At 39.3% G+C, this 12,212-nt stretch overlaps 1 protein-coding gene across 1 annotated transcript in view; it reads right to left on the reverse strand.

The window, feature by feature from the left end:
- The window catches only part of Axdnd1 (axonemal dynein light chain domain containing 1), a 156,474-nt gene extending 144,317 nt beyond the window's left edge, over positions 1-12,157 (reverse strand). The window contains exon 1 of the mRNA XM_013157837.3: positions 1,354-12,157. Within this exon, the coding sequence (XP_013013291.2) occupies positions 1,354-1,447 (94 nt within the window). The 5' untranslated portion in view covers positions 1,448-12,157. The remainder of the gene's footprint in view (positions 1-1,353) is intronic.
- Between the last annotated feature and the right edge of the window lie 55 nt (positions 12,158-12,212).

Raw genomic sequence — 12,212 nt, forward strand, 5'->3', positions numbered from 1 at the left:
ATGAGGAGAGAAAGACATTATCTTTTTCATTTTCAATGATTCGGGGGATTAGGCTGGATTCACTTTGACAAACCAGGATAATTTCTCCATCTCAAGGTCCTGAACCTTCAGCACCTCTACAAAACCCTTTTTGCTACATAAAGTATGTAGTCACAAATTCTGGAATTACAATGAGAAAGAAAAAGGGGAGAGAAGTACCAGGTGAGACCTTAGCAAAATCTCCCCTAAAAAGCCCTGAGTTTCTCCCCTAGGGAAAATGAGTTTAGACAAAACTTTGGCCTAAGAGGGATATGGATGATTTTAGCTGAATCTTACTGTAGTAAGATCTATCTCTGTATCTATATCTATAGAGCTACTATGTATTGAAGATTTGGACGCAGGGCCTAGCTGAGCTACATCCCCAGCCTTTTTTATTTTTTAATTTTGAGACAAGGTCTTGCTAAATTGCCAAGTTTGGGCTCTAATGTACCATCCTCTTGCCTCAGTCTCCCAGAGTGCTGGGATTAATTACTCTCACTTTAAAAAAACCACTAAAACCCTATTTTGTACTAACTTGCATGCTTATCCTATTTCCACTATTTTTTGGTTTCGCTTTGGAGATAGGGTCTTACTGTACAACTCAGGCTGGCCTTGAGTTCACTATGTAGCCTAAGTTGGTCTCAAACTCATGATCCTCCTCCTACAGCTGAGTACTAAGGTTGTAGGTGTGCACCACCAAGCCTGGCTTCTCTACTATTTTTTACAATTCCTTAAAGTCAGAATTCAAGTACCAAAAAGATGCTATTCCATATGACTCTGTAAAATACAATGGGTTTAAAACTCATTAGTATTTGAAAACAAAACCTAGAGACACAGTCCTTAGGTGGAGAAATGAAACAAGACTCCAAACAAAAGTATGGCTTTTGGTCTACACAAACAAATGTGTCAGAAAAGAAATGTATTTAAACCAAGCATGATGACATAAACCTGCACTCAAGAGGCTAAGGCAGAGGATCACTTGAACCTGGGAGCTGAAACTGCGTCTCAGAAGAAAGAAGGAAAAGATATGGATATATATATATATATATATATATATATATATATATATATATAATAGATTGTGACTTGTCAATGTCTGTTATTTGGCAAATGTGGGAGTGTTGGTATGGGGGATTGAACCGAGGGCCTTTGCACAGAGCTGCACAGTGTCTTGCTCAGTCGCTAAATTGCCTAATTTAGCTCAGTCAATAAATGGACTGGAATTTAGGATTCTCTGGCCTCAGCCCCCAGTGTGCTGGGATTACAGGCACAGGCGTGTGGCACTACACCCAGCAATGAGTGTAATTATTTGTCTTTGGGACCCTTGAAGTTTACCTCTTGTCTCCTGGACTGCAGATACTTTTGACTTTTTTCGCTCATATGATGCTGGGGAGCTTAATGGCGAGGGTGCTGTTTTCGGGAGAGACATGATAATGCTTCCTATTGCTCTTTTTAGTAACGTGAAATATTCCTCCAGAAAGTTAAGTCAGAAATAAATCAGTGTGACACTGGCACTTTCAGGGCCCTACATTGTCCTAGAGGCAAAACAAAACACAGAGACACGTTAAAATGCTTATGTTTCGATCGGGGTCTCAATTCATTTAGCGTGGTTTTCCTTCTTTCGGAGACCTCAGTGACCTCGCAGCTTATCTGATGTGACTTAAGGAGTTTGTGAGTGCGTCAGGGTCCGGAGGAGACCAGGAAGGGCACACCCCTCCACCCTCCCGTCGTCCCTACACAGGCCGCCCGCAGCTGTGACGCGGTCCGCTCTAGGAAGGTCAGCTCGGGACCACAACCTTCCCCACAAGCAGTGCCCTCGCGCGCGACAGCTCCATGGACTGGGAGATCTGACAGGGCGAAGGCTCGCATCGTTTCTTCGTTTAAACCGACGGGAAACGGACACTTGCAACCTGTTACCAGCAAATCGAATTTCCCGCCGGGCGCTTGAGGACGCCTTGCGTTGTCATGGAAATCCAGGACCCCGGGCCCTCGTAACCCTCAGTAGAAGCTGCCTTCGGCGGTGCCGGCGGAGAAGAGGCACAGTGAAAAATAATCTTCTATCTTTCTCCGGTTTTCAATGAGTATTAAGTCACAGCATATGTTCAGTAGAAATAGAGAAGAAAAATGATTAATTGGGCCATTATCACGGAATTCCAGGGTCTCGATACCAGGGCTATGGACCAGCAGGCGCCAGCGGGTTCCCCCGACGAGAAACTTTAGTGGCCTGCTCCGGATTTGACCAACAGCTTTTGAGAACTTGTATCTTTCTGTCCTTTCTTCTTTGTGTGTATTTTGCATGTTTTTCTAAAAGACAGATTCGTGTGAATTGCGTCACCGAAAGCTCTGACTTCCAGTCAGTCGAGGCTTTCGCCTGAACGTTGGCACTGTGTCACAGTTCCTTAGTGACACGTTCGCCTTTCCCTAAGCCTGAAAAAAAGCACTGCTAGCCCCCATGCCGCAGGGAAGAACCCGGCCCGAATCCTGGGCCGTCACGCTTAAAAACCGACTTCGAGGGCACTAAGATCAGTGTATTTGCACCTAGCTGAGCCCACGTTCCCACTCCGCATCTGGCCACCTGTCCTTTCCCCGGAGCGCTCCCAGATTGCGTGCAAGGGGTCATTTCGTGTTAAGGCTAATTTTTAATTCCAAGTAATGTCGGTGAAATTTCATCATCTTGTTGCCTTTACTCTAGAAAATGAGCTTAAGAAAACTTACTCAGTCGTCATATTCATTAGTACAAAGTTAGTGGTCAGACACGCCTTAGTATTGCTCTTGAGTGTCAGTTTTATATTCACAGAATTAAGGCTCTGGTTTCCAAACTAATGGCAACGAGAAATATGGACAAAGGTTTCAAAACAGCAGTTAGGAACAAGTTCTCAAATGACCCTTGATTGTACAGACCACAGAAGTCTTGCTCAGCGGAAAACCTGGGCCTGAACTTTTTTTTTTTTTTTTTTTCCTGAACTTCTTTTTAAGGGCTGGTAAGCATGGGTGAGCAAAGGGTTAATTTCCTCCAATTTGTTGTCCCTCTTCCTCCTCACTGGTGTCACCTTATAGTTTGGAATCAAAGGCACTATAGAGCTTCAGAGGTCCCAAAATTGCAGTTTCAGTCCATGCGGTTTTATCAAGCCTTTAGGTACTAGAAGAAAAAAGAACCTTTTACATTCTTTTAACCCAGTTCAAAAATTTCTAAGTAGGGTATTAGTAAAGAGAAATAAATGAACACACTCAAAAGATATAGAAAGTAACATCTGTAGAATTTGGGAAGTGATTGATCTGTAATGTGAAGATGATGACATTAGAGATTACTTCTAGTGCACTTAGTGGTGGTGCCCTGGCAGTCCCAGCATCTTGGAAGTCTGAGACAAGGGCATCACCTGAGCCCAGGAGTTGGAGACCAACCTAGGCAAAAGTAACACACCATCTGGGGAGAGGGGAGGGGTTACGTTTTGTTTCTGTTCTGTGCAAAAGTATGCGAACGTACACACCATTTACCGAGAACAGGAATAAGAAGGTTCAGTGTTAAGACTTGTTAGTTGCTAGTACTATTGAGACATCCAGGTGAAAATGGAAGGTAACACATATGGATCTGAAGATCTCAGCCAAAGGCCGTGTTAAAATAGATAACATATACATTACAAAACTACCACCGTTAAAGATTACAATTGTTATTCTTGGGCAAGCTCTACTGTTACAGAAACTCTTCCCATCACTGTACCAAGCTATTAGTGGGAAACTGGCCCCTTAATTCCTTGGTCCTTTCTTTTTAAAGAATTCAGTCAAGACACATAGGTGCAGAAGTATAGGTAGAATTTATTATAAAGTGGATATAGAAAATTATGCCTTTAAGTAGAAGGCATTTGCACTGAGTATGAGTTTCGTACTAGGTAATTATGATACCAACACTTTACTTAGTTACTTTGGAATTGCAAAATGTCTTCGTGTCCTTTTAAATGGTCAGCTTCCTCAAGGGCTTTTACTTATACAAGGAATTTTTTTTTTTTTTTTTGTCTTTTTCCTTTTTATTGGTACCAGGGATCGAACTCACGACTACCTGCTTGCAAGGCAGGTGCTTATGCCGTTGAGCTAAATCCCCAGCCCCTTATACAAGGAATTTACAAAACCAAATTTGATGGGTTAGGAATTTAGCTCAGTGGTAGAGCACTTGCCTAGCAAGCACAAAGGCCCCGAGTTGGAACCTCAGCAAACCCCCACCCCAAAAGGAAAATCAAAAGGTCATTTCTTTTTTTTTTTTTTTTTTTATCGGTACTGGGGATCAAACTCTGGGCCACACACTTGCAAGGCAGGCACTTATGCTGCTGAGCTAAATCCCCAACCCCAAAGGTTACTTCTTAATTTAAACCAAGCCCAGCCCAGGGTAGAAGGGTCTATACTAAAAGAACATTTTCTTCCCTGTGTTATTGGGCTGTAGTCTTTGGCAGCCAGGAATGCCTTATGCCTTGTTCTGGAATGAGACCAGGTGGCCCACCATCAGAAGAAATGTGTTCCCATATAAACTTAAAATGTCATTGTGCTCTGTGGGACTGCTTTGGGAGTGAGGCCTCACAAATGGTTATAAATGTATTAAATATCGGTATCTTTCTTTACTTAACTAGGAATGTATTCTATTTTAGATCCCCACCTACACTTTTGTCCCTAATGGCCACTAGCATTTACCTGCTTGGCCAACAAGAGAACCCCAAAATGGAGTAAAATATTGAAGTCTTTGATGAAAAAATACCATAACAAAATGTAAGATAAACAGATTAAGAATTTTAATCCCTGTAATTCCAGCAAAGAGGCTGAGACAAGAGGATTATAAATTTGGTGCCAGCCTGGACTACAAGTCAAGTCCGTCTTAAAAAAAAAAAAAAACAGAACATTAACAGTGGGGCTCATCAATAAACCTGCAATAGGACTGTAGTTATAAATAGGGCTATTTTTGCTTGTTGGTTTTGGCTGACTCTTATAGCTGCTTTAACATCAGAAGAAAGACTGTGTGATTACTAAACATGCCTTGGGGGTGGTTGGGTGGGTGTGTTTTTATACCAATCTGCTTTGTACCAACTCATTTTCTAAGCCATGGGAACAGGCATTATTATACACACATCTGTAGGCATTGAAGAGCATGCAACACTCCTTGAAGGAGTATAAGTGGGCAGTAAATCAGTATTTGTATTTAGTGTAGTTTTAAAATGAATGTATTATCAATTTTCCAAAGGTGACACTAAGACAGGAAATCTAGGCACTGCTCAGCCAAGCACTTACTGAGGAAGAATAGCTTCTAGTGTAACTTCTACACAAGAAGGGATACACTGAAATGATGCCTTTGCACGTTGGATTGTTTTTGATATTTTACTGTTTTTGGTTTTTGTGTGGTACTGGGAATTGAACCTAGGGTCTCACGCATGCTATCAAAGTATTTTAACACTGAGCACACCCAAGCCCAGTGTCAAGTGTGCCTATGGGAGGGAACAAATAGCTTTTGCCTCATTCAAACATATCTTCAGTGCACAGCCCAGTATGACAACAACACTGAATAAATTCATTTTTCATTGCACAAATTGGGTTTCTACAAACAGTAAATTCATAGTCATGCCAACCTTGGTAATTTAAAAACTAGTATACCAATTATATAAACCAGATGCATAAACTTGAGTCAAATGCAAGCTTTTGAAGTAAAAACCTTGACAACTTTCATTAAGAAAAACTGCCAAACTGAAGTCCAACCAATGGCATGTTTAATTTCTAAAGGGACAGTCTCTTTCCTCTGTCTCTTGGGAAACAGGTGGGTCTAGTTAGGTCACAGAAGGTAACTAAAGAGTACATGGTGCGTATTGGTGACACGTTTCAGAAGGAAGAGTGCTGCAACATCAGGGACAAAGCACAGTGGGCCTGGTCACCATCACCAGCATAAGTGGCTTCTCTGGAGGAAGACTCTTGGTTACATACTGTAACACGTTACCCGAAACTGGGCACTCTGTAGAGAACAGACATACTTCTCAGAGTTCTAGAGGATGGAAAAGAACAAGGTGCTAGTAGGTCTAATGGGTTGGTAAAGGATGTGTCTGGAGAGGTTAATACTGTGTCCTCACACAGCAGGAGAAAGGGCAAAAAAGCCAAACCTAAGGGAAGCCTCTTTTAAAGGGCCTTAGTCCACTCATGATGGAGACGACTGCAAGGCCTACTCACCCCTTAGAGGCCCCGGTTCCTCCGATTAGCACACTGGCAGCAGCTGAATCTTGGCAAAGTCATATCTGTACCATATTTGAAGCAGGGAATTGGCTCTTGCCAAACTATCCCTCCAGCTTTGTCATAAAAGGCATAAAGTTACTTTTGAAGCTTTAACTCCATTCCTCCACTGGAGGAAAAGCATGGATTTCTCCGAATGACACATTTACAAATTTCAGGCCAAGAGCAAAAGGAATCAAGCAACCAATAATGACAATAGAAGGTGAAAATTAGTGTCACACCAAACAGCCCCCACTGGACCCTGTATTTACTCCTACTATCTATCCATGGCGCTCCTTCATCAGCTGGACAAGAAAGTCCTGTGCAGCCAGCTGGGGAGAAGCAGCAAGGGAACCTATATGCAGTGGGGTCCTTGCTAGCCAGGGAGAAGGAGCAAGGCCAGCAGCTCCTACCCTACACATTGGTGGAGCCCACGCTGCCTGGGAAGAGCCAGCAGACGCTGTGCAGCCCCATGTGGTGTGGGGTACAGACTGCCCTGCTAGTGGAAGGACCAGCAAGCCAGCTGCCTCTGCTGCACTCCTCCCCCCACAGGCAACCACATGCAACACAAGCTGAGTTGATAGGGAAGCAACCTGACCTTTGTGTTGTTTGACTTTGCAAGCCTGGGCCTGGCAGTCTGAGCAATTATTTGAAGGATAACAATATGCAACACAGTAACAATTGTGGATTTTCTACTGTCCTATTTTGTTGCATTTGACAGTTGTTTTCTCTTTTTTAAAAAAATTCTTGTGCAGTTGTTTGCCTTCTCTTTTGGCCATAGTCAGCATATAAAGTTGCCTGAGATTAGGATGAAAAGCATTTATGAATACAAAATCAAGTTAATATTGGATACGCAGGGCTCAGGGATTTAGCTCAGTAGTACAAGCGCCTGCCAGGAAAGTGCAAGGTTGTAAATTCAATCCCCGGTACACACAAAATATTGCATACACAAAAAACTGCTTTCACGCTGGGCTTTGGTGGTACACACCTGTAATCCCAGCACTTGGGAGGCTGAGGCAGAAGGATCATTTCAAATTCAAGATCAGCCTGGGCTACATAGAAAGACCTTATCTTTATAAAAATAAAAAACAAAAGGTTTTAAAACAGAGACTAGGAGCTAGGGATATAGCTCAGTAGCACAGCATCTGCCTGTCAAATGTGAAGTCATGAGTTTGATCCCTGGTACAAAAAAAAAAAAAAAAACTAGATTTTTTTCCAAATATATTATCACATTCTTCACATATGCAATACCACTTTGCATGTATGCATCTTCAAACTTCAAAAATTACAGTAATGGTAATACAATGAATACTAAACAAATACATCACATCAGTGGTTAAGTAAATAAGGATTTGCAGGGCAGAGGAAAGAGGAATTAAAGAGCAAACAAGAATGAGTTAGAAAAGACTTCTCTGGTTGTTGGATTTTGGACTTCAGTGACCCTCCCACTGCTCTCAGAACACCACACATCAGTGCACAAGTGGAGAGGACAAACAGGAGCTGCTGCACTGACCCAAGTGGCAAAGCTGACGGGGGCTTTTAGCTCTCTTTCCACCCACAAACTGGCACATGGGTGCCTGGGACTTAGAACTATGTTTTGAAATGACTGGGTGAATGAACTGCCTTTTCAACTGGTTTTTAAAACAAAATACAGCTCCCATCTCCTTAAAACACAGCACCACAAGACCATGGTGCAGAATCTATTAGCTTGAAGGTTAGCACCCCATGGGAAAGGGCATACTGACAGCAGCAATGTAAATGTAAACATGAGTATTTAGGAAAAAAAGAACGCAGAATAGTATTATTCTAAAACATTAACTTCTGAAATTAACCCATTGTTTTTTTTTTTTCAAGCCCAACCTGGCTATTAAAAAGCCTCATAAGTTATGTCGCCACACACCTGTACTCCCAGATACTAAGGATGCTGTGAGACCAAATACCTTGAGCTCAGCGGTTCAAGGCCAGTAAAAGGAGTTCCATGATCCGTGTTTCCACACTAGTCATATCTTCTCTATAGAGTGCAGTTATATGTAGTGTCTTATTGTAACTGTATTACCTGATAGAACTTCAGTGATATTAAAAACTAATCAGACCTTTTTAGAGTGTCACTAACAACCTTCATTATATTTCTCAAAATATTTATGTCCCAGTTTCCTTCAATTTCACAGCTATAAAGCCTAGAAGACATAAGAATGTCTAAGACAGATCTTTGTTAGTATGTGTATATATAAACTACAAGAAATTTTGCAAAACACTAGTAAGCAAAAAATTTAAACTTTATCAACAAAGGTCTGAACTATCTTCCATCAAGTGTATTATCTTCCAAGACTGTAAGCATTCTTTACATTGGCAGAAATGAAAACTTGTTAGGTTTCTACGTCCCCATAAATTCTACATCTTAGCTGTAAAATACATACACTAGTTCCAAACACTTGATTTAAACACCTAGGTAATAGCACCAATATTTTTAGAAGTTTGCCACTCTAAAACTAAAGCAGATATATCTGAGAGCAATTTTGAAAAAAATGGAAGCACCTGTTGAGTGCCTATAACAATCTTTTAAAAATGACCAGGTAAATTGCATTATGGGAGAACCTATCAGGGTGCAATCTTATTCACAGCATATTAAGCATCTACTTAACGCATATATTCTTGGGAGTTTGTAGCATTTGAAACATTTGGATTTTTAAAAAATACCAGTAATGATTCAAGCTTCAGATTTCTGATGAGTAAGAAAATAATGAATTCATATTTCTGCCAGGGGTATTGCTTGCTATAATCCTATGAAGTAGTTTAATCCCCATTTTACAGATGAGGAAACTTCTGGCTCTGATAAGCAACTTTAACCTAGTTCACATTGCTAATGAATACCAAAGCTACCTTAATGAAAATCCTGTGCTTTCTTTTTACTGCAGTATTGGTTTTCAAACAGAGTATTCTGGGATACAAGAGTTAAATATACTAAGCAAGAACTGCTGCAGGCCCACTGCACCTAGTTCAACCTGAAGAACATACACTGTGTCTGTTTTATGTGCTGAGCGTAAGCATAACTAATTTTATTTTATTTTAGAGTTTTTTTTTATTTAAAGAGAAAAAAAGGACATAAAAAAAGCAGTAAAAGGGTATAATACAAAATTTCAAGAAAAAAAATATACAGTAAGAAATCACTAGTTAATAGGTTACATATTGTCTTCCTAGAAACAATTGTCCAAATTATAAAATTAAAAGTGGACATTCATACAGTGATATTGGAGACAGTTCCATTCAATGATCCAACAAAAGCTCAGTAATATGGTTTTCCATCCTACCCACTCAAACATACCTGCGGTTATATCCCTCAGTCCACCTTCCTTTCCTCTCTTTTTTACAATAACAATTATACTTTTTGGGTTTTATTACTCCCACAGTTCTTATTACTTTTTTTGAAGAGAATAAAACCAAATGTGACTAAGCAAAACAGAGTCAGAACAAAAGGGTGAGCATAGTACACGATGCAAAAATAGAATACCAGGTGATCAAAAGTGGTTACCATTGTGCCTCTTGCTATTTTTAAATTGAGTTGCCTATATCATTAGGTATAATAGAATTGATCAAAACAGTACAGAACAAGACCAATAAAACCTACACTGGAGACCTTACAGGACTTCAAAAAAAGATAACAGTCAAACCATAACGGGCATTATAGTATATCTTATTGCCTTCAAAGTGGTTGCCTATACCCTCAAACTTGATACTATCAAACAAAATAGAATATAGAATAATTAGACAGAACAAGATGGGGAGAACAATACTGGGGTTCAAATTAGGTTAATAGGAAAACAAAAAAGTTACTATAATATGTCCTATTTTTAAATTTAGTTTTCCCTTAAAAAAATTCAAGAAAATATTGAGATAAAAGGGGACATTGTAACAGAACAACACAGGTCAGAACCGAACAATTTAAGCATCATTGTGTTTCACCACCAGATAATCTAACATAATGGTAGTAGCCATAGTGCCTCTTTCCTTGAATTATTTGAGTTTAACTGCATATGCTATAGCATCTAGCATATCAAGACAGTGTGAAGTCCTTCAAGAGAATGAAAGAATTACAGGGTATTTAGAACCAGCTAATAGAAAACGAACAACAGTTTCTATATTATCTCTTTGCCTATAAAAAATTTTGTTTATACTATTGCATATAGTGAAATATAGTAAGATACAACATGTTAAAGCCAGTGAAAACAGATGTACCACAGCTTGATGGGACTTCAAAACAAGATGATATTAAATCAGCACTAGCTTTTATGTTGTGTTGTTTTCTTCAAAATAGCTATTCATATTATCACAGATACCAAAACCCAACAACCCAGGTTAAAATCATTGCAATTAATGAGTGAAAACATTATATGGCTTCAAACCAATATGACTGGGAATCATGATTACCACATACTTTTATGTATTCTTATCATTTCTTACACTAAGGAAACTATTCAAGCATAACTAATTTTAAAGATGATTCCATAACTAAAAGTAAATAACTAGACTGTAATCAGAGCACTTCATTACTACTTCTTCCCCAAGAAACAACCAGACTTTACTCAAAATTATTTATAGCCATACCTGACTTTTTTTTTTTTTTTTTTTTTGGGCATGAGAGATCTACCAACAACTAACCATATCTTTTTATTACTTTTTGTTTGCTTTAAGACAGGATTTCACTATGTAGCTCAGGCTGGCCTCAAACTTGCAGTGATCCCCCTCAACCTCCCAAGTGCTAGGATTATAGGTATGAACCACTACACCTCTACCTCTATCTTCTTAGAAGAGGTGGACCAAATGAGCAACTCTGAAATATACAATGTTTTCCATAAATCCTTATTAAACATTATTTTCAAACAAGTATATCTTAAAATTACAATGAAAATTTTCACTGAATTAACTTGTTCTATTATAAAATACTGTTTGCAAATATAATTACTATTTATACATTATCTCTGCCAACCCTCCCCCCCGCCCCCCTGGGATGGAACCTGGGACCCTGGGCATACTAGGGACATGCTCCTGGCACAGAGCTACATCCCCAGCTAATTACACTGCACTTTTGTTTGTTTTGAGACAGGGTCTCACTATGTAATTCAAGCTGGCTGTGAACTCACTATATTGCCCAGGCTGGCTTCAAACTTGTAGTCATCCTCATACCCTGGCCTTCCGATTGCTGTGATTACAGGCCTATACCATCATACATTACTGTATTTTCATAGAATGGCAGTGTCACAAACTTTTACCTGGCAAATACTGGAAAGGATTAAAATTTTGCCTCCAAAATTATTAGTCAATTAATATTACTGTTACCTACTAACAGGTTAAAAGCAGACTCAATTTTTCTAATTATATTCTAACATGAAGGAAGCAATTTCATGTAGACAATTTTGGTACATTAATCTGCCACCAACAGACCAGCACTTCCATTCTGTTCCCCATTATCTAGGACTGAGAATAAAAGACATTTGATGCTATATATCTCATACAAAAAGGTACTAAAAAATCAAAGAAAAAAATCAAATGATAGGTCTAGTAAATGAAGTGAAATACTGTATATACTACTTAGTTGTTTTCTTATGATCATCAAAGAGTACAGTCACTATCATTTATATTTCTTACAAAAAGAAAATCTAAATTCATTACTTTTTTTTTTTTTTTTTTACCGGTACCAGGGATCAAACTTACGACCGCGTGCTTGCAAGGCAGGTGCTTATGCCGATGAACTAAATCCCCAGCCCTAGTGCATTACTATTTAAAAGGAAAGTATTTTGCAACTAAAAATAATTCTCACCGTATTAGAAAAATAGGAAGATACAAATGAATTTTCCTGAAACACATGAGCAAGAGATTTTACTTTTTACTTAAGAAGTTTATGTGATGCTCTGAAGGAAAGACTTTGCTAAAGGCAGCTAGCAATATGACTGGGTTTACCAAAAAAT

Source organism: Cavia porcellus, unplaced genomic scaffold (assembly GCF_034190915.1).
Source record: "Cavia porcellus strain 051 isolate PalLab524CR breed Dunkin Hartley unplaced genomic scaffold, mCavPor4.1 scaffold_29, whole genome shotgun sequence".
Classification (NCBI taxonomy): Eukaryota; Metazoa; Chordata; class Mammalia; order Rodentia; family Caviidae; genus Cavia; species Cavia porcellus.